The 24,104-nt window shown below is 36.2% G+C and overlaps 1 protein-coding gene across 13 annotated transcripts in view; it reads right to left on the bottom strand.

Moving 5' to 3' along the window:
• The window catches only part of NEB (nebulin), a 619,289-nt gene that overhangs the window by 121,324 nt on the left and 473,861 nt on the right, over positions 1-24,104 (bottom strand). For 10 of the 13 annotated variants that reach the window (XM_044074886.1, XM_044074893.1, XM_044074887.1 and 7 more), the window contains 8 exons: positions 19,047-19,151; positions 16,636-16,749; positions 16,072-16,176; positions 15,014-15,118; positions 7,207-7,311; positions 6,182-6,292; positions 5,595-5,705; positions 1,565-1,678 (listed from right to left, as the gene is read on the bottom strand). In XM_044074886.1, the coding sequence (XP_043930821.1) occupies positions 1,565-1,678; positions 5,595-5,705; positions 6,182-6,292; positions 7,207-7,311; positions 15,014-15,118; positions 16,072-16,176; positions 16,636-16,749; positions 19,047-19,151 (870 nt within the window). The remainder of the gene's footprint in view (positions 1-1,564; positions 1,679-5,594; positions 5,706-6,181; positions 6,293-7,206; positions 7,312-15,013; positions 15,119-16,071; positions 16,177-16,635; positions 16,750-19,046; positions 19,152-24,104) is intronic. The other 3 variants (XM_044074890.1, XM_044074891.1, XM_044074895.1) reach the window with 3 other exon arrangements.

Here is a 24,104-nt window from a genome sequence, read left to right on the forward strand (position 1 = left end):
ACTATATGAACAAAAAATGCCCCATACTCAATATGGGACCAAGGCCTTCTACTGATAATCATAGCAGCAGGATACCTTGAAGACATTGTACATATTTTGTTCTTAATGATAAAAAGAACCTTTTTTATTACACTGGCATTAATTTCACATCCAAAGTCTACTCAACTCTAACTGAAAATTAGCTGTAAGTGGTACTTAATTACTATACGGTGTATGGATCATCTCTGTTGTTACCCCATGTATTTATGCTAAAGACAATTTTGTTTGACGGGACCCATTGGAAAAAGAATCCAATGTCGCTGTGAGGTCTGAACATAACTAGGATTAGTAACCATAGAGGTTGCTTTAGAACCATCAGTAAATTTTCTAAACCAAATATGGTTCTTAGACAGAAACACTAATATGAGCATATTACGTGGAGATCTTTTGTAAACAAAATCCTGAGGAACTCTCTCGTAACCTATCTTGTTTAGTGGTCTTTTGCTATTATTTGCTTAGTAGCTGATAGCTACATTGAATTCTGCAACACATTAATAAAACACACCCAGTCATTTTTAGTGCAAGTAATTCTGTTCAAGTACTGTGTTCTATACAAAAACTAGTAAACAATTTAAAATAAATAATAGAGTTCTTAACATACTAATGACAAATTTTAGAGACTAAGTAGTACTAAATCAGATGAAGAGGAAACTTTGTGCTGAGAGCAATCATTTTTCCATTGTTGTTATCTACTATGTTCTGCTTTGATCTAATATTTGTTTATGTTATTTATATACTCACAATTAAGTGGTAAACAATGCTATTTTGTCATGCAGGCAAATGTATTGTCAGATGTATCGACATTATAATAAAGAACAACATGCAAACAATATTAAAAGCTTCCACAGTCAGCGGAAGATAGGCAGGTCTATTATGTTTCTTCTGAGTACATTTGGTACATGAATATATTTGATATTGAAGGATAAATTAAAGTAACAGTGAGTAACTTCATACTGTAGAGTTTTCATTATAGCAGTGAGTTAAATTTAGGTAATTAATAATCTGAAACGTGTTAAACTTTTGATGATGTAGAAACCGCTCTAAATCAGTGATCTCATACTGGTAGAGTTACCACCTGTCCCTGTATGCGAGGGACTGTCCCTCTTTGGGCAGTTGTGTCCTGTGGAAAAAGCTAAAAAATGGCAAATGCCCTGAGATTTTAGGGCAAAAATATTTCTTAAGTTTTCTTTACCAGTTGCATAAAACAATTGTTTTGCATCTGAAACACCTAAATGTTATAAGAAATAGACTACATAACTTAAATGCTACAAGAATAAGCTTTTGTTTTAGCAAAAAAAATGAAGTTCTGTAGTTTGCATTGGCCACAGTTATGTTTTGTCATGCAAAATCCCACATTTCGATAAAAAATGTCCCACTTTGGGCAACTGAAAAGGTGGCAACCCTACATACTGCCCATATTGATCAGCTGATCTGTTGACCAAGCACATAATTAAATTGTATGAAACTATACATGTCTATATCTTGCTATCCATATGGGGAGGAGAAAAGACATAAGGATACTAACCTGGCTAAGAATGTCAGTTGCATTCCTGGCTCTCATGAAGTCAGGCGTATCTGAAGCCAGGGCCAAAAGACCTCTTCCTCTGATTTCTTCTTCTAATGATTTCTTGTATTCTTTCTAATTAAAGGAAGGATGAAAAAAAATGAGCATCTAAAATTTATGTAGCATTAAATTAATACTATTTGAGAAAAGCAAATGCACATTTTGCAGATTTAAGTTTTGCCATCTAACAACAGCCGCAGTAATAGAGTGCAATAGTACCAAAATATCATGTAAATATTAACTTAAACACATGTGCAATTGGTATACACAACAATAAATATGCCATGTTATGACCTGCTGACATGACAGCAATACTGTGCAAAGCTCTGCTTATACTAAATTAGTTGAGAAGACAGTGAAAGAGATGTAATGACATAATAGCAACATAGAAATAGTATAAAAGTCAGCACATGCATACCTCTCAAATTCTTAGCACAAGAATATTGGACAAAACCAAAAATAATGGGGGGAGTGGAGGCCCAAAAATAGGTACAGTTTTTAAATATTGCTCTTATAAACCTATAAAGTTGATAGAATAGCAGGTTTTGCATTAGAATGCATTTTCTGAAGGATATAAAGTGTGACACTCAAATGTCTGTAACAATTTAATGACGTCAATCCTCAGTGATCTGCCAAAAAAATCACAAATATTATGAGGAACAGACCAAAATATGAGGCTTAAAAATCTGGTCATTCTGTGAAAATCTGGGGAGATGAGTGACATGATCACATGTAAAATACTTTGTAAAACAAGCTACTTTTTTCTTTATTTTAACTGAACCAAACTGCATCGCGATGATTGCATTCCTGTACTCTTATCTGATAGGTAGTAACAACTCATTTATCACATGGGCAAACCATGCTTGTGTTCTCTTTGTTTGTTTATGGTTTCCAGCTTCCTCCTTGGTCAGGGACACAAATCCTGAAGTAGATCACTGATTTATAGATATATCGGGAGGTACTCTGTGTGTCTTTGTTTTTTTTTTTTTTTTTTACATTCAGACAAGTTTGTTAAGGACAGTGTGAAAACTTTCTGTTGAAATAGTATTTATTTCAGTGACTAGGGAGAGGAAGACATGACATTGGCTTGGGTAGAAATAATGATATTTATACTGTACAAACTGTATTTCCTCTTTCAGAAAGTGACATTCCTTTGAGTTAGTGGTGTGAAACAAGGATCTTGTAACTTTGCTTATGCAGCCTAAGGGCACTTCTTTTTTCAAAATGTTTTTACTGAATATTATAAATCAATAACAAAAACATTATAACATTATATATGGAAATTACATTAAAATATAAAACATATATGACATTAATAATAAAAAAGTAACAACTATTTACAGGGTGTCTACTTATACAAGAAATATATCAAGTTCAAGCATTTAAATAATTTATGTTTCTTTAGTAACTAATTATTGTTTTTTTTATTTAACAAGTTCTTCAGTTTCATCCATGAATTAAGAGAAGTTGTTCTAGCAGTTCTTTCTCTAATTGATAGAATCTCTAGTTGACAAATTTCTTTTGCAATATTTAAGAATTCTTTCATTGATGGAGTTGAGACATGTTTCCAATTTTTTGTCATCACTTTGCTCGCAAATGACAAAAGACTCCAAAGAAGAGAGTAATCAATTTTTTTAACACATGAAGGTATTGGAGTATTGAATAGAATTAATTAATTGTTTAACATAAAATTATCAGTGAATAATGCCTGTAAAAAGAAATTAACATCTTTCCAAAATGGTTTAATTACATTACATGTTGCCAAACAGCTTTAATTTACGATGTACATCTCCAACAATTAACTTTCTTTTTAGACATTAATTCTACCTTATGAGGTGTAATAAAAACTTTATGTAGAAATTTCCAAGAGAATAATTTCCATTTTAAAGACATTGTGGTTTGTGCAGAAGATGAAAGTATCACCCATTTGAAGCTTCACTTGTTCCAAAATAAATCCCTTAAGAAGTCTGAAGTTACTTGCATGAAGTTTTCTTAAATTAACTGCTAATGGATTCTCACAATTACCATTTTTTATGTCCCTAATGTGTTCCTGAAATCGTACTTTAAACATTCGCAAGCTTTCACCTACATAAAATGTATTACATGGACATTTTAAAACATAAACAATTCCAACTGTATTACACGAAAAACACTGATTAGGCTTAAATGTCATGCCATTAACACAGGGAAAATGGTAACTGAAAATCCATTAGCAGTTCGTTTTAGAAAACATCATGCAAGTAACTTTAGACTTCCTAAGGGATTTATTTTGGAACTAGTAAAGCTTCAAATGGGTGAGTTGACATTTTTGAAAGATAAACTGTTATACAAAGAAGCACTTTTTATTTGAAAGTATGACACTTTAACCCCTAGAAGGGTGACTACTGAGTTTAATTGGAAATATTTAATTAAATAATTTATGTGTTAATGATGTAATTGATTTGTATATTTATAGGGTGTGTGTTTTAATGTTTTGTACTCCTTGAAGGCTTTGAGGTCGAGGGGCTAGAGTGAATTAAACTTCTTTCTCTGGAAGCTGTTGGCTATTCTTTCTGTGGCTTGTTTTGTGGTTTTATCCATTAGGATATTTAATGGTGGTGAAGTGTGAAAACTGAAAGAGAAAGAAATAGTTTCTATGAAGGAAGAGAGGTAGGTTGCCGTAGTATCTTCTCTGGAATGTAAGGAATACAGGGGTTTAAAAGGCGAGAGTGTAAGGATGCAGTCAAAATAGGGAGAAGTGAGGGTTTATTTGGGGAAAGTAGAAGATACAATGTAGAATACATAGGTGGTTAGGTTAGGTAATTACTGATTACATGCTGTTGTCTGAGGAATATATCTAGAATGTGGGTAAAATGAGTACACACACACACACACACACACACACACACACACACACACACACACACACACACACACACACACACACACACACACACACACACACACACACACACACACACAAACACACACACACACACACACATCTATCTAGAGAGATAGATATGTGTGTGTGTGTGTGTGTGTGTGTGTGTGTGTGTGTGTGTGTGTGTGTGTGTGTGTGTCTGCCTGTGTGTGCTAGAATGTCTAAGCATAACACAGCTTATAAAGACACAAGTCCCTACAATTATTAGATGAGAAAGCTAGTCTCTGTTGAAGTGGTTATACAAAAATAATTCACTAAATAAGGAGTAAGTAACTTTAAACAGGTAATTAACCAATGGGTAAAAAATATATTTTTTTGATGATGCTTTAAACATGGAATTAACTCATATAGATAAAAAATGTATCATTTTATTTAATGATACTTATCCTCATTTGCATATTTTTAATCGTCCATGAATATATTTTCCAATGAGCCATTAAACTCGGGTTCCTCGTACCTGAACTCGTGATAGCTCAGGCAGACATAAACGATCTGCAGCACTCACTGAAAGAGTCGGGACATTTGTCCCAGAGTCCACCAAATTATATCTAATCAGAAATAGGCTATCCGTATTGGGACTACCTTAGTCAAAAACAGTGAACAAACATTAACAAGTTAATAATAATATTAACTGAATGAATGTTTTAATGAATAGATTAAATATTAGCTGGACTGAAAAAATATAGGCCTCAATCCAGATAAAAGGACAATACTGTAAAAAACTGTTATGAGATAAATGTAACTTAGGTAGACCACACTTATGAGCAGTACATTATGAAAATTTCTTTAAGTATTTCAGAAATTTCATATAATCTATACATATATTTTTGTTATTATAAGAATCATTGTTAAATAAAGATGACATTAGAGCTTTACGGTTTAAATCAAGACAACATATATAGCTAAGGCTTAAACAACACAAAACAACAACAGCATAAGTTTTATTTAAACAAAAGCCATGCATAGCAGTAGTTTAGTCTGCTATGGATGAATACATTGAACTCCTTAATGTTAGCTATCACAGAAGCGTTTTGATGTTGCTATGTACCCCAATTCAGTAAACCCTACCTCATTTAGAATTTGAGTAGCATTCTTCGCTCTCAGGAGATCTGGAGTCTCCTCCAACACTGTAAGACCTTTACCTTTGATTTCTTCCTCTAGATCTTTCTTGTACTCTTTCTACAGAATGAAGAAAACAGGGAAACTTGCAGAAAGTTCCAGAAATACTATGGTTATTTCTGTCTTTTTTGCATCACACAAAAAAGAGTTGTACATTTAGACCACAGAATGTTTACAGCACATTTTTGTTACAAATACTGAGGGAAAATGTGACAATATAAAGACAACAAATAACGTTAAGGATAAGAACACACAGGTACACACAGTGGGATTGGTTTAAAATCAGAACTTTAGAAAAGCAGAGGGGGTAAAGGTAAGTGACATTTGTATTTCCAGATAACAATTAGCACTACACACAAAATACTACAGTTCTAAAACTAGATAACACCTCCACTATAAAAATGAGGAAGGAAACATGCCTTAATATTAAAGCATCAGCTAACAGACGTTACTAGAAAATTGGGAGGGAATAAAAAAATGGTAAAATTAATTAGTGGGATTATTACTGATTGCTAAGGAAAAAAAGTCATTGCTACCTCACTTGATAGTTTGGTTGCATATCTGACATGTAACATTGATGGTGTAACCTCCAGACCAACAAGATTTTGGCCTTTCATGGTTTCTTCATAAGCTTTCCTATATTCTTTCTAATTGTGGTGAGGGAAGGAAATTATGACAGAGGAGATGTTTAACTATAACCAGAACTGAATTATCAAAACTGTTTTTAAAAATAATTAACATTGGTGATTCCTATAAGCTGATATGTGGTTTGCTAACAATGTACATTTATAGCTATTGTACTGCTATTTTTAATAAAACATTAGCAGCAAGGCAGTAATACCTATTTCTTAAAAACTTTTATTTCTGCTGCATATAACATAAAGCATGTATGCAAATCTAACTGTATTCAAATCATGTTGAAGTACATACATGAGCAAAGACTGCTTAGTGCAAGTTTCCACTCAAATACATTTAAATATTAGAAAACAAACAAACAAACTTTCATACACTGACAGCCTTCAAGCCCACTTGAAATATAGCTTGAAGGACAGACCACAAGCATAATTTTTTTGAAGAAAAATATAGTAGTGACACAATGTATTTTGCATTATGACGGCATATCTCAAAATGAATCAGAACTGCTATTATTTGAAATGTCAACATACAGTAAAAAATGGGTCATGCTACATTACATGGCTAACGTTTAATACTACATGAAAAAAAAAAAAAAAAAAGATCCCATTCTACACAGAGCCCATGGTCCATGAGGATTGTTATGTTTTTGGTTTCGTCAGTCTTGTCGCATGCATTGCTACATTTAACATTGTTTACCTCTGCCAGCAGTCCAACCGTATATTGGTTACATACATTATATTGCTTTCTCAAATAGGCACAGTTGAATACAACTGTGATTTTTAAAGAGACTGCTGAAAAGCATAACATGGAACATCACTCCAAAATACCAGACTGATAAAAAATAACCAAGCTAAAATCACATAATGATGGAAATGAACAAGACTTAAGTGTGACTTAAGTTTACAAAATACAGGAGTATACCTACCTCACTCTGCATGTGTTGGGATTCCTTTGCAGTGATATAGACTGGAGTCTCGAAGTCAAGCATTGCCTTGCCTTTCTCTTTCTCATATTTCTCTTTATATTTTACCTAATAACAAAATAGTATTGCTTATTATAGTCTGACAATGACTTTCCGTAAGAGTATATAGTGGTATAGTTACATGAATAGGAGAATGCATCTTTCTTTTCAGATACAAAGAAATATTTTTAAATCACAATCTTATGTATGAAACAAATGTCATTGAAATATATACAAACTAGTGCTTCAGGATATAGAATAAATGCTACATCATTCAATACAGACCGTTTTGTTAAAACTTCTGCTGCAGTGAATGGATATCTAGGATAAATCATGATGTAAGGTGGAGGTGATGAGGAATGATATCAAAGACCAACAACGAATAAGAACAATTTTATGTAATATTACAACTTGCTTCTACATGTGCTACAGAATACAGTAATGAATCTGGGAGAAAATATAAAAAGTCACCAGTAAAACTAACTGCCTTCCTGTTATTGCATCAGAAGCAATCATAAGTTAGCAGCTTGGTACAACTCTCTTTGCTATCTTATATTACGTGTGTGGGAAAGGCTGATATATGTCAAATCTTTTTGATAGATATTAAAATATATAATCATGGTTTACTGTAAGTTTTGTGCTATTTTAAAGCAAGTCATAATTATCTGTAATCTTTTTTTAAACAAAGTTTTCTCTTGTGTATCCAAACCTTGACTCAGAAACAAGTGATCCTCGTATGTTTTCTCTGTTGACCACAGCACATCAGCCGCTGTTAGCTCCATGAAGTAGGAGCCTGGGAACTGCTCTTGATTTTTTAGCATTGTGTCATTTATTTATTTTAATCCACTAATGACTGATCATTATGTAGAGGTGTTAGGCATTAAAGTAGTCAAAAATTGACTAAAGTTTGAAAGAAGTTTCTACAACAGTAATGATTCTGGTGCACATAAAGTGCAGGCCTTCATGTGATGTACATCATCTTTAGATCACTTTACACTCTTCCTTTTAACAGTGTAGTTATGCCTTCAGTAGTACTGCAGTTTAATGGTTAAGAGCACTGCTTCACAAATTCATGGTTGGAGGTTCAGTCCTGACCTCAGGTCGCTTCACTGCCTTTGTGGAGTCAGTGTGTTCAACCTGTGCTATGCATGGGCTTCCTCTAATTATTCCAGTATTATCCTTCTTCCTAAAACATACTCCTTGACTGAACACTCTGTACTGTCCATATGCATTGCATTTAGCCTTGCCCTCGTGACTCATGTCATGGCAGAAAAGAGCTGAAGAGGGACCATCTCACATACCCAGTTAACAACTTACTACATTAATTACATTTTTATTTTATTTTATTTTTATTTTATTTTACATTTGTTTACCGGGCTGGTCCAGCTGGATATAAGTCCATTTTCAGCAGAGGCCCGGGGAGAAAAGCTCCAGATACAGACATTAATATCAGTCTTTACAAATTTAGTTAGTTAATTGAGAAAAAAATATATAGTATTAGCATTAGCATGTTCTTACAGAAGCAACAATTAGAAATTAATTAAATTATTGAGTCTTTTGACTTCTCCATTAGCTCTTTATTTTCAGGTGACACAAGCACTAGGTATAACTATTTATCTATATGTGTCTCAGGGGTAACTTTGTCATATTTGTTGCCAGTGGTTTTTAATTAACTATTCTTTCCTGGGTAATATGTAGATGCAAGCCAGCAAAGCCATATATGGCAGTACACAAACTGCCTGAAAAACTACCAGCATGTCTGGAGATGAACTTTTTATTTTTATTAATTTGTTATTTGAGTAAACCTACTAGACAGAATTGCATCTTTATAAGGATGACCTATGACCATTGTCTTTATAAATGCCTTGCTCAGAGTTGCACTTTGCAAGTGGAGATGGGCACCAAACCCAGGACTACAAGATGTAACTCATGAAGAAGTTCATAGTATAAACATTCTGTGTTAAACTGATTTTTTCACAGACATACTCCTAAATACAGCATGGAAATATTCAGGATTATAGCTATGGTGGGTACTGTACTATGAACAACAACCAGGCACACACTTACTGGCTCCGTATTGAAATGTTGAGACTTGAATCAGCAAGTCTGAAAATTCCCCCCAAAATAAAAGACCAGAATCACAGAACAGTGACTGCTGGACATTGATTTTCTCCTTTAAAACTGCTTTTTGTGCCAACTTATATTTACCAACTCTAAGATCACCATGTATCATAGAAAAGGGGATATTCTGAGGGGCAGCAGTCTCAGAATTAGTATATGTAAGTTCACAGTTTTGGTCAAAGAGTCTCAGCATTTCAACCAGTTACCATTCTTATCATCTGAGTATCAGAGAGAGCATCAGAGAGATTGCAGGATACTCCATTGCAGTAGTTCACCTGATTTTATTTTTGGTCTTGATTTGTTCCCCATACTTAAAATGGTCTAGGTGACAGGGCCTTCATCCTCTTGGCACTCAAGGTATAGAGTTTGGGGATGTGTGGGGCTTGTCTCTCACATCTGGGGGGGGGGGTTCAGGGAGTTCAAATGCTTGCCCTCTTGAAAAAACACTTAAAATGTTTTTTTTCCAGCATTTTATCTGTGGGGTGAGAGCTTGGAGATTCTGATCATCAGGGCTTTCAACTTCAATGACTTATAGAGGAAGCACCACCATAGCTACTTTTTTCTTCTTTTATTTCTTATGAAAGTATCTATATTTAATGAAAACACACCAAATTATTAGTTTCATTTAAAATCTTTAGCCTTTTTTGTGCCTTAAACACATTTCAGTATTTAGTCAGTATGTTTTTATCATAAAAATGAAAAGGGCATGAGGTTAGCTCTGTAAGATCAGACAGAAAGCAAGCTTTACCAGCTTGTTTGAGTTCAATAATATTTTAAGCTTTATGAAGTGTATAATTTGCCAATAGTAGATCCAAACAGGAGTCACCACACGGAAAAGTCAAATAAAACTTTCTTTATTTTTCCATAAAACATCAGGTGTGTAATTTATTTGGCATTCCTGCAGTTTCGTGTTACTGTACAGTTAGTTGCTATTTAATTTTTTTCTGTGTATCAGTTTGCCTTCCACTTTTGTGTTTTTTGAAGTTAAAATGTCAAGCTTTATCTGTGACATGAACCAAAAGGGGATGATGTCAACATTGTCTATTTATTTTTTCTGCCTTTTCTTTCTCTTTTGAACTGTTTTGAAATAACTTGAGAAGGATCAATGACACTAATTTATTCAAATATGTTTTCAAACCTTATGCAGCAGTGACAGGGCCTTCATCCTCTTGGCACTCAAGGTATAGAGCTTGTTTATTTATTTTGCCTAAGTTAATTTTGAAAAAAGAAGGCTGCACTTCACCATCAGTGACAGGAAAGTGCATTGTTTAGGATGCCATCCTCATATGTGCAATTAATAAGAAATAAATAAACGTTAAAAGTGCAGTATGGCTTCCGTCATTAGGTTTGCAGATTGTGTGACATAACTTGTCTCTTATCTGTGCTGAACAGGATTAGTCATATTAAAAATTGTTTAATGAGACATCTAGCCAAATCTGAACATTGGCAAGACTACAAATTTTGCTGGTAATGCCATATTTTTGAACAGCAATGAGGGAAACCATAATGTCAGTATTAAATATCTTTAAATATAAACTGTAAACACAGTAGTAGTCTTATGCAATTCCATGCTAATATTTTTTTTTAAATTTAGTTTAACCATTTGTTAACTACACTGGTGAATAATTGAGCCTTGAGGTTTAACACTAATGTAACTTTTTATCACTTTATTTCTAGAATAATATGTAAATTAAATTTTATGTAGTGACAGTAGAGGACTAGATTTACTCAGTTTTATTAAATCTAGATCCAAATTAAAATTATTCAGGAGTGGAAATACACCTGTGTTCCTCTGGTGAATGCTAGGACACTCAATTCAAGATGTAGGATATTGCAGCTTTAGGAGGTTTATCACCTCTCAAGGCACTGTCATACTTTATATGTATTTTAGGGCAAGATGTCACAGACTTGCACTTTCTATTATAAATTGTATATCCCTGTATCTTCTTTGTTGTCTATAATTTAGATTAAACTAACCTGATCTGGACACATGGCAGTGGCTGCTGAAATGTTGTGAACTGCCTGACTTACCTAGTAATATCTTGTTAGCATTATATTTTGAGAAACTATTCAAGGTGCAACTTTTCTTCTTGATCTACTTTAGCATTTAAACATTATCTTTGCCTCGTCTTTTTATCACCATGCCCAATGCAGTTATGAAGCTCACTGTGTACTGCAGGGACTGGATGGAGACAAGAAATTTGAGGTTGGCTGTCATATGGAGTTTGTTTTTTTTTTTTTTTTGATATTTTTTTTGCTCCATCCCTTGCTGCCAGATATGGCATCAAAACTAAGAATGCAATACTGGCCCACTGGGCCATCTATATTTTCTACATGTGTAGTCTGTTGCAACTCATTATATGTTGGTCTACCAGCTTCATAACACTTGCTTGTTTACCGCTGGTTCATAATTCTGCATCTTCTTTACTAAATAAGGTCTCAGGATGTCACCCAGATTCTGCACAGCCCACACCGGCCACCAATGAAGCTTCAGATTATCTACAAGATCCTTGTCCTGATTTACCTAGCTCTTCATAACTACAATCCACCCCCTACCTATCAGAGCTTCTGCACAGTACAATTCTAGTTGCACACTTCATTCTAGTATACAAGGACTCCTGTCAGTTCCATCTTATAACCTAGAATCACATGGTTGTTGATCTTTAGTGATCAAGACCCTTTGTTACTCCCCAGCTGACACTGTGAATCTCCCACTTTAAAGGGATTTAAGAGAGAGTTAAAACCACACTGTTTGAATGACTTATAATTGACTGGTATGTCTTTATTATTTTACTGTATTTATTAATTCTGTGTAATTTATACTTTTGTTCTGTTCTGTGCTTATTGTTATTTAATAACTTGTTCATTGCTGATGCTCAGGTACTTAAACAAACTTGAATGTGTTCTAATCCCAGCTATAGTAAGCAGCAATGTTTAGCCAAGTGGCTTTGGAGCACATGTGCTGCACTTCTCTCCAAACTCCTCTAGGTGGTAGTATTGCAGTGGGCTTGAAACACCTGCTTTCCCCACTGGGTGAGTGAGTTAACAATGGCTGGTCATTCCACAATCTGTTAACTCCTCCATTGCTCATATATGATAAATAAACCCTGGTCCCTGGATCTGCAGTTATGATTTATTCCTCTTCCTCATCCTTTTCTTATGCTTTTTGATCTCACTACATTAGGCTTTATTATGACTCATTGAGCTAACTTTCACATCAATAATGTAATGTCCACAGTCTCAAAGGAAGCACTCAGTTCTGCTCAGAACTGGTGGTTAAGGACACCACATGCACAAACGCAGTGGATATAGCCAACTTGCTGGCTGACAGATTCAGTAAAAACTTCACCCCACTGTCTCCCCCATTAGTAAATCAGGACATCCCCAGTACCTCCCCACCTCCCCTTATCTCTAGGGAGCAGGTCATCACTGCCCTCTCAAAGGCAAAAAGTACAGTTTCCATGGGACCCGATAACATCCCAGGCTGGACACTACATGAACTCAGGCAGGAACATGCAGCACCATTAGGTGACCTATTTAACCAAAGCCTGAGTACTGGCTTCATCCCAGCTGAGTGGGGGAGCATCCAGTGATCCAGGAAATTATAGACTCATCAGCGTAACTATCCTGATCTGCAAGGCTATGGAATGGATTATCATGGACCTCATTAACAAGGACATTGGCAACCTCCAAAACACTCGATCCCACACAGTTTGGCTTCATCAAGGGGAGGTCATATCTGTTAAATTTGGTCAACTTCTTTGAGGCAGTCATCAAAGCCATGGATGAGGGAAAGACAGTGCACACCACCTACCTTGACCTGCCCAAAGCCTTTGACACTATTCCCCACTCAGGCATAATAGATAATCACTCTCGACTAGGCATCAATCTGCATGTTACCAGATAGGTAGCAAACTGGCTCAATGATAGAAACCACCTAGTCAAAATAGGGGAAGTCAGCTCAAGTAGTAGACCCTTAATGAGTGGCTTACCCTAGAGATCAGTCTTGGGGCCTCTGTTATTGGGAATATACTTTTCTGAGGTGCAGGTCAAAACCAATGGGCTATGGCTGACCAAGTTTGCAGATGATTGCAAGCTGGGTATTGTCATCAATTCCCCTAGTGGTGTGGACATCCTCCAAGACAGTCTCACCCAAACAAATGACTGGTGCCAGAAACATGGCCTCAAGCTGAATACTAAAAAATGCATCATCATCCCTCTGAGGAGAGTGACGTCGCCACAAATTATCACATTAATAACAACATCCTAAGCATGCAATCAGTTGTGAGGAATTTGGGCATCCAGGTTTATAGCAACCTGACTTTTGACCACGATATTGCTATCGTTGTACGGAAAGCTTTCTATGTGGCCCACCTTATAAGTAAGGGTATCTCATCCAGGGACAAGGAAGTCATAATATCCGTGTATTCTTCTCTCATAAGGCCCATTATTGAGTACAGTGCCCCTTTTGGCATGTACCTCACAAAGCATATGGAGCAGCTGGAGAGATCACAGAGGTTCCTCACCAGGAGAATCCAGGGCCTCAAACATCTATCTTACACAGATAGGCTAAAAGCCCCTGTCCCTTTACTCAGTCTCATACAGACTCCTCAGAGGTGACCTCTGTCTGGCATGCAAAACAATCTCAGACCCCACCCTGATGGGACTGCTGTATATCCCGCAAGTCAAGCTCCACTCGAGTAACCTGCACGCACAATCTCAACTTGGTCTGTGACATCAGTAGGACTTGTTGGCAGGACAGATTTGTGTCCCAGAGACTCCCCCATCTGTGGAACAGACTCCCTCTCCACATCAAGCAGAGCACCTCATTATCCCTTTTTAAGCACAACCTGGATAACCGGATGGGAAACAGAAAATACACCCCTGGGATTCCACGTGTCCCTGCTGGACAGGGGCATCGGGTGCTGACTTGTCTAAACATGGGCTAAACTCTTGGATAGGCTTATAAGGGCCTCAGGGCCAATAGCCTAGTAACTTCCTATGATCTTATGTAAAAAATGTCTGTAAAAATGTGGTTAGTTGTTTTAATTTTGATTTACATTATTCATTTTTGCAAACCACATAGAGGAGGGTAACAGCATTGTTGTGTCACAGTGCTTGGTTCTCTTGTTTTGTTCCTGTGCAGGTACACCCTGTGTCTACATTTTTTTACCTGTTTTCTCATATATCCCAAAGGCATGCTGATAGGAGCACTGGTGTTCATAAAATTTGCAATGAGTGTGTGTATATGTGTATACATGAGTGTGTGTGTGTGTGTGTGTGTGTGTGTGTGTGTGTGTGTGTGTGTGTGTGTGTGTGTGTGTGTGCGCGTGTGTGCATGCATTCTTTGATTGACTGATATATTCTTTCAGTAATTGTACACTGACTTAAGTTATTATTTTGAAATGTTGGGAGACCAGAAGTGGTTGAAAATACCAATGAAAACAGTTGGAATTTTGAAAACAAAAGGAAAAATCTTATTTAACATCTTTTCTTTATAAAAACTGTAAAGCTGATCCTAAATAAGGATAAGTGAATTATGCAAAGTAAGTTATAATGTATGTGTAGAAATACAAAAAAAATATTAATTTTACCAAACACTACTATGTGAAATCTACAAATCAAGAAGCATTTCATAAATCAGACTTACTTGACTCTGTAGTTCTGAGGCTTCTTTCACATGGAGCTGCTCAAGTGTATCGGGCACCACATGGTAGTGACCTTTACTCTTCTCGAATTCCTTCTTGTACGCATACTGAAGGGAATGGTCAGAACTACCTCAATAGAAAATCATAAAAAAATCCACTCCAAAAAAAAAAATAAATAAAACACATCTCTATGTTCTCTGTTAGGAGAAGTCTAAATAAACTACCAAAAGTCCGTTTAAAGAAGGGTTTGGCCAAAACTAAATTATGGTTATGGAGAGTATGCCATGGTAGAGTACAATATATTTAAGTGGGCTTCTGCCAAATTATCTGTGGCAGATATCAGTAGGTATGAGATATCTTTGGATATCCTGTTAAAATACTAGACCATTTATAATAAAAATACATTTAAGAAAATATTTACATTTTTATGAGTGGCTCAAGACTCTAATAGAAATTTAGAATTTATAGCCTCTATTACTCTTTTGGAGGCATCTTGAGATTATACCAATGTTTGAAACAGTGAATTAACTGTCTCCAGGAGTCACCAGAATATGTGAGCTACGTCTATATGTTCCATAGTAAAAGCCAAGTTTAAATAGAAGCAGAATACAGATGTTTTGATTAAAATACTTCTACAGGCACTGTAGCCCACCAAGCGAAGAAGAGGTAAACCAATACTACGGTATTCAAATAAGTAGCATTAAAATTATAAAAATGTTGTTATAGCACATACAAAAATTAAAGGAAGTCCACCAAAGGAGAAAACTGTCAATAGTTAGTTGTTCCAGTACATTGAGAACAAAATGGTTAGAGGTATTCAAAAACTGAGACTGAAAACAGTAGAGTTGATGAGCAGAGGTTTTTGATTAATGAAGGATTTTAAGGTAAGTGATTAGAAGGAATTTCAGGGGTAGGAAGTAAATAGGTCACTACCAGATGATGTCCTAAAAGTATTGTGAGAGGAAAGTCAGTTGTAAAAAAAAATCAAAGTAGTGAGTGACACTAAAGGAAAGGTCAGCATTAGCAAGACATTAGTACATATAATATTTTTTTGACTTACATCACTTGAAAGCTTGCTTGTACTTGTGATGTGGTGCATTTGTAGTGACTCTGACATATCAGATACTGGTTTGTGCAGCTTCTTCAGGTCTGATTTGTATTTTACCTGAAAGTTATAACAATGGCATCATATGAGCAATTAACTACTATTTCCATTTTACAAAGGGTGCTAAAAACAGATATAGAAATCTCAGTATTTAATTGCATTAAATTATTAAATAAATAGCAATTGTGATAAATAAATAACTAAAATGTATATTAATAATAATGAGTACCAGAACACAAGGTATGAAAATGAATTTTGAGTAATGAAACAAATAACTCTGAAATATATTTAAATATAATTTACCTGAACAAGAAATAAACACACACAATTTTATATGTGGAAGGACTGAAAGCATGTTGTTAAAATGTGATAAAAATTATTACTGAGTAGCAGTTAAGGTTTTTTACTTAAAGAAATACAAAATATAACTTTTAAACATTTTGAAGATGCTTTTTTAATCCACAGACTCATAGTCTTTTTCGGTCATGATAAAGTATATTCAGTTATCTACAAACATACCTCGCTAGCAAATATGTTGGCATCCTTCATTGTCTTGTATACTGTGCTTTCCTTAGGATCGAACTGTGGTCTCTGTCCCTTCATTGTCTTATCAAACTTCTCTCTGTACTTCAGCTATTGTGAGGATATGTACTTATTATTATTAGAATACATTATTCAGTATTTCTCAGTGAATGACACTATGATTGTAGGGCATAATACAGTTGAAATCCAATCAAATTAAACCCAAGTACCTCAAATGCAACTTGACGAACATAACTCAAAGTGCTATATATAGTAAAAGGCAAAGTAGAAACTAAAAACAGTCACACAATGAAAATCTTCAAATGAAAATTTCACTGTACAACATTACATCCTGTATCTTCATAAAAATAGCAGTCAGAAGTGCAACTAATAGAGTGGACATCAGAACATTGAAATAATAAAGACATTGTATGTAGAAGCCAATGACCTTTGATCTCTGGGTCTGAGAAGAACCCAGTAGACAAATGTACAATAAAACAAAATAAAATAAAATAAAAAAGCTAAGGCAGCCATTCTACACTCACAATTATCTAGAGACAGCCAACAAGGCAAAGTCTCTATTGTACAAATATCAACAACATAAATGACCGACTACAGAATAATGTGAAAAATACCTGCACCTTTCACATGGGGGGGGGGGTGTACCACCCCATAACCAGTGCGATTTCCATATCCCAACTCTGAGACGGCACAACACAGAGAGAAAGGCAAAATCATCCCCAGTCCTGTACTGTGCACCCACATATTGCAACGCTGGTATTTTCCAAACACCCACAATCTAATCATAGAATTCCACTTTTGATTAACATTTGAACACAATGTTGATAAAAGTTCTGCATAACCACATACTAATGCCCGTATATACATATGTACATATACATCAATAGCTATATTTGTATCATCTACTTATCTATAACTATCTATATGCATATATACATATATATATATATATATATATATATATATATATATATATATTAATTGAAGATTATATATTCATACATACGTAGCACACATGCACACACACCACTCACACATACACGTGTGCATATGTGCATCTGTGTTAAAAAGTACTGCTGTTTTAAAATAGCAGGTTTGACACATATAATAACATAATGAAAGATCATTTTTATTACTTCCTGACATTTTAACAGTAAAAGAACTGCTTGTAAATAATGAGGGATGCATTAACCAACTATAAAAACATGCATACTCATAAGAGAATTCAGGTGGGCTGCACATTAGTAACTGTTTGAAGAAGGGAATTATTTGGAAAAAAACTGCTCACTGCTCATAAGACTTGCAGTCTTCAAACACGTTTGCATGCTGACATTATCACACACTCCCACATTTAAGTGCATTTTCATCTTTAATAACATACCAGCATATGCTTGTGTTTGCATATGCCAAATATTATAACAAAGACAAATCTCATTTTCACTGTTTATTCACTAAAAGGAAAAAGTGCAACAATGCTTGCCATTCAAAGACTTAAGGGAGAGGGTATGCTCCAATGGCGGGTTTGTTAATGTTGTTGAATGAGGGATGTGGCTTATAGGTAAAAAATACATTGAAACAGCTTTTAAAATATTACAATAATGCATGTAGATTAAAAGTGGAAAATTCAGAAAACAAATGTAATGGTAATTACCATTAATATCTGAACACTGTTACATAAGCAGAAATTCAAAATAAGGTGGTGTATAAAGTATATAACATTTGCTCACAATGAATAATGGATCTTCAATGTGACCATATATTAGAAAACTATACCGATGTTTTTTTAAAGGAGAAGAAACAAGTTTTCTTTCATGAACAGGAGGTGTTCAGCAACAAAATATGATTTTGGTTGAATTAAGATGAAATGATGTGTGACTGTCTATAATGGGGGAGGAGTTGCTAGGAATGGCAAAGATAAATTACAAAAACAGACATAAAGGTCATTCAGGTTTGCATGACTGCAGGTAAGTCTTACATCACTAGTAACAGAACTGATTTTCTTAAGGTGTCTCATCTGGGGGGTGTCATAAGACGCAGCTCCATGTCCTCTCAGCTGTCCTTTGCCATACTCGGCCTACAAAGCGTAGCAAGATAGCAACATGAAAACAGTGAAACTCTGCAAATAAGCAGTAACAATGGGAAAAGCAAAGCCCGTGACTAACTAAATGTCCCTGGTTAATAATACCATCAAGTGCTGTGCACATCTCCTGTAAGCTGGCATAATTTACAGCAAAACCCTAAAATACCATTTAGTACATGTGCAATTAGTTTTTGTTAAGCCTTTAGATGTTTAAGCAGTTTCCCCTTACATTGCCAAAAACATGACTTTGATCCTACCCTGTGTTACTGATTTGTAACTTGCAATAATGTGTTATAAAAGTCATTACCTGGCTTGTGAGTTTGGACACTTCTTTTGCCAGTTCGATATCTGGACGGCCTATTATGGCTCCAGCACGGCCAACTTCTTCACGATGCTTAGCTTTGTAGTTTATCTAGAAGAAAAAGAAACAAATGTTTGGACATGCTTAATTATGTAACTCTATAGCAAAATAAACATTTTAAAAGCTGCATTGACATCTGTTCTGTACACCCACTGTAGTAGCTACTTTGGTATAAAGCAAGACAGTACCAGAATTCAGCAGTTGATCTAATATAAACATAATATTGTTGCATTCTTAATATTACTGTAGCTATGTCAACACATATTGATCTGTGACAGTGATGTTCAAGAGATCCATAACGACTTTAAAACGTATAACCGGTGTAATGCCATAAAGAAGTTTTGACACTTCAGGGAAGAATTACAGAAATTCTAAAGGGACAGAGGAGTATAACAAAAGAACACATCGCAGAATGCAACAATTACCTTACATTGTATTTTTATTAAAGCAGAACATTTAAAACTGACATAGGACCACATTCTGGTAAAAACGTGTAAATGCAACTTGCTGTATGCAGGCATATAATGACTGCTTAAATTATAACAGGGCTTTCAAATAGGTAGGACAGAATTAGTATAGTAATTTGATTTAAGATCAGGACAGAAATGAGGAAAGCTGTAAGTAGTACATTTCAACTATTATATCTCTAAGCAGACTCATCCATGAAAACACATTTTATTCACATGTGCTTAATGTGCTAAGAATATTGTACCAATATAATATTAATATGACTGAAAATAATATAGTGGAAATGCCATGATGTTATTAAAATTAATTACCTGCTTTGGTGGGGCTTTAAGAGTGAAGAGGTAATGGGAGCCAAATGCAAAATTTGAGGGAAGCAGGGAGATCAACTTAATGTATGAGGTTAAAAGACAGCAGAGGCTGACAGACAAAGTGTGCATGGAGATAATATGTGGTGAGCAACCAAAGATGGAGGATCATATGTTCATGCTGGAAGCCTATGTAAGAAAGGCCCATAGCATTTTATTGTTTTAATCAATTATTTCTGGCATCTAATCTGCATCAACATCAATGAGACAGATGTGTATGATAAGTATCTGCTTCTACCCACATATTCTGCAGTTAACATCTGACAACACCTCTCCACTCAACCCCTATCTATTCCAAGCTGTTCTAGTGAGGATTGCCAGGCAGTGCAAAAACTCTATGGTCACCCTTCAAGAGGGTGTCCATCTACTGCTGAGATTTGATGCTTCTGGCCCTCACCAACCAGCATGTCTGCACTTTGACCTTCAGTGACATTCTAGTCACTGACATTATTGAAAACTGCTCTCTCTACTTCTCTTTACACAGCTATCAACAAAACCCACAGTCTGATGACCTGATAACAACAGGCAGTAAAGGCATTGTCAATGTTTCATGCAATGCTGCAAACTAGGATATAGCTATACCAGATTAAACAAGGAGTGTGTAAAGGCAATAGGGCCAGCTCTTTACTGCAGACAGAGAACCTGAAGATAATCCCACAGACATGCAATGCGAACATTTCAGAACATGAACACAAGAAGAAAACTTAAACAGGGTTCTTAAGGAAGTGCAACCATCTATAGGATGTGGCAAATATTTAAGAGCTCCTGATTTTGGTTTCCAAGACGTCTTACAGAAACTCTAACCTACAGCCTCAGCAGTTGACTAGGGGTATATATGATCCCTTTCAGATGATACATTTCAAGTTGCTGGTGTTTTAACTCATCTATGCATAGAAAGTTAGACATTGTCAGGACTGTCAAACTCAAGAATGGGGCTGACAAATAAATTATAGAATAAAAGTAGGCATCAAGGTTTCAAAAGCACCGTTGGTTAAAAACAATATATTTACTACAATACAGATGCATGATAATGATTGGTTATTTTGAGGAAATGGTGTTGATAAATAGTAGTTGGAATCATTTTAGGGATAATTAGCATTCAAGATTATCATAACATACACTGTCAAAATACTAGAAAGAATCACATCTATGAGTAGGTACTGACATTTACAAAAAAAATGGACATTTTGAGACTGCTGGAAAATGCACTGAGACCTAAGTATGGACAAAAATAATAAATCTTTCTTCTTACATATTCAAGGTAGGGGCTTCATTAATTGCTTCTCAAAACTCTTCCAACTTGATCTAACAGCTTGTAACGACTCTCTTTAAACTATCTTTTTCTATTCATTTAAAGCAGAATGCTATATTTGGGTAAAAACCACAGCATCTAAAAAGCATTTAGATAGACTCACTAATATATGTTATTAGGCACTCTGGTCAATGTGAGAGGACAGAATTCTGTTTTAGGCCAGGCAATGGATAAGAGATCAGCTGGGATAGAAGTTATGGACCTTGTATTTATACATGAATGGTATACCAAATGACTTCCTTCTAGAAGGAACAATTAAGGACTCTGTATTAGTTTACTTTGCCCAAAAGATACAATTCTGTGGATTGCTCTGCAGAGGGTTTTGTGCTGCTGGTATGGATTGATGCTTATTTCACTTCATAGGTAAAAGACATTTCAACCTTTAAATTCATTACCGATGTAGGCAAGAGTCATCCATTTAGTGTTTTCCTTGGATATTGACAACTAATATCATGATACCACATCTACTTTTCTAACTGCAAGTGATTTAAACAATGAATTAAAAACAAACATTATTCAAGACGACTGCACAAGTAGCCACATGCACTCTGAGGCACTATACTAGTGAAAGTGGTGAGGTTAGTAAAAACTGAGAAAGAGTTTGTTCTTCAGTGGGTCTTATAATCTTTCTCTGGGATTACGTCTCTTGACATCAAAGTCTTTCTTAAGAAAATACTGTATCCTTGTATAAGTTTAATAATTTAATAGCACATATGCAACTGAGGATTACTTTGGATTACATGACTTGCAGAGCATAAAGCTAATAATAAATTTATTAATGGCTAAGTTGTTAAGTACTGACCTGGTTCAAGGCTCCTGAGAGCACCCCGGCACTATTAGGTTTTACCTCATATCATGTGTTCCGGCCCCAAAACCCGGACCACACCACAAAAGGAGGGGGTGTATCCATATTCATAAAGGATACTCACACCTCCAGGTTGGTGGCAACGCACGAAGCTTCGGAAACCATCCAGGTGCAACTAACCATAGGCAAAACTGCTCTACAAATTGTAGCATGCTACAGGCCACCCTCTCAAACTCAGGAACCCCACACAGCCTTCCTGAAGACACTGGAGGGTATAAATGTATCTCCAAACACCATCATATTGGGTGACTTCAACTACCCGAATATAGACTGGGAACATTACTCAAGCCCTAACTTTCTAGCCCAACGGTTCCTGGAGTTCATAAATTCAAATGCCATGGAACAGCTAGTCACTGTTCCCATGAGAGGAGAAAATATACTAGATCTCATTGTCACAAACATGGGGACAAAATGCTCCACACCGAAGTATATCCCTCATTGGTGAGATCTGATCATAAACTAATCTCACTGGAAATCCACATCCCGCCCCCACCCCAAGCAAAAAGACCATAGTGAAGAACTTCTCTAAAGCAAACTTCACACTACTCAAGACTGGTGTGGTATCCTTCAAGGCCCCTGAGCCAGAGGAAACCACAACCCAAGCTGCGAAGCCCTTACAAATGCCTTCTATGAACACCTCCAGGACTGCATGGATCAGGCAATCCCAAATAAAACCAAGACTCTTTCCACAAAGGGCAAACGTCCAGTCTGGTGGACCCCAGCCATTAACAAACTTTACAATAAGAGGAGAAAGCTATTACATGATAGAACAAAATCCATAAAAGGGAAGTCACCCCTGATCATTATTAGTAAAAAATACGAGCACTCATAAAATCAACTAAGGCCAATTTTGAGAGAAAAATTGCCATGGATTCAAAGGACAATCATAAGGCCTTTTTCAGCTATGTTAGGAACCTGGGTGGAAACTCCCAGATATGCTCAGAATTAGTCCAAAATGATACAAAAATCACTGAACCCACAGACATTGCCAACATACTGGCAGACAGGTTCAGTGCAAACTTCACCCCTCTCCCCTAAAGGAGAGATAACTATCCCAGCCGAGTGTAGCCTCCCGGACATCTCAAATGCGCAGGTGAAAGCTGCTCTCTCTAAAGCTAAAAACACAGCATCAATGGGACCGGATGGTGTCCCCGGCTGTGTGCTACACGAGCTAAATGAGGAATTAAACCCACACATAAGGCAGCTGTTTAATCTCAGCCTTACCACAGGATACGTGCCCAAGGAGTGGCGACGGCAACTGTGGTCCCACTCCACAAAGGCGGTGCCTCTACGGACCCTGGTAATTACCGCCCATAAGCTTAACAAGTCTAGTCTGCAAAGCTATGGAGAGGATCATAATGGAGCTCATAAACAAAGATATAGGGGACTTGCAGACATTGGACCCGACCCAGTTTGGCTTTGTCAAGGGAAGATCATGCCTTTTGAACTTGGTTGACTTCTTCAAACAGTCACCAAGGCCATTGATGAGGAAAGGCAGTCCATACAGCCTACCTTGACCTTGCAAAGGCTTTCGACACAATACCCCACTCGGGTATTGTAGAAAAACTTACCAGCTTAAATGTAAACCCATATGTCACAAGATGGGTTGCAAACTGGCTTAAGGACAGAACCCACAGGGTTAGAGTTGCTGGCGCTGTGTCAGACTCCAAGCCGGTCACAAGTGGTGTCCCACAGGGCTCGGTCCTTGGCCCCTATTGTTTGGCATCTACTTCTCAGAAGTACAGGCCAACATGGGAGGACTTTGGCTGACAAAGTTTGCAGACGACTGCAAACTGGGCGCCATAGTGGAAAGTGCATCGGACACGGATATCCTTCAGAAGGGACTCACGGAAACAGATAGCTGGTGCCAGAGCCATGGCCTGAAGTTAAACGCCAAAAATGTATAGTCATACCCTTCGGGAAAAACAAGGTAACCCCAAGCTACCATATAGGTGGCAATCCACTAAGCACAGAAGAGGTTATCAGGGACCTGG

The sequence above is a fragment of the Protopterus annectens genome, chromosome 6.part0 (genome assembly GCF_019279795.1).
Source record: "Protopterus annectens isolate FY-2018-M chromosome 6.part0, PAN1.0, whole genome shotgun sequence".
Taxonomy (NCBI): Eukaryota; Metazoa; Chordata; order Ceratodontiformes; family Protopteridae; genus Protopterus; species Protopterus annectens.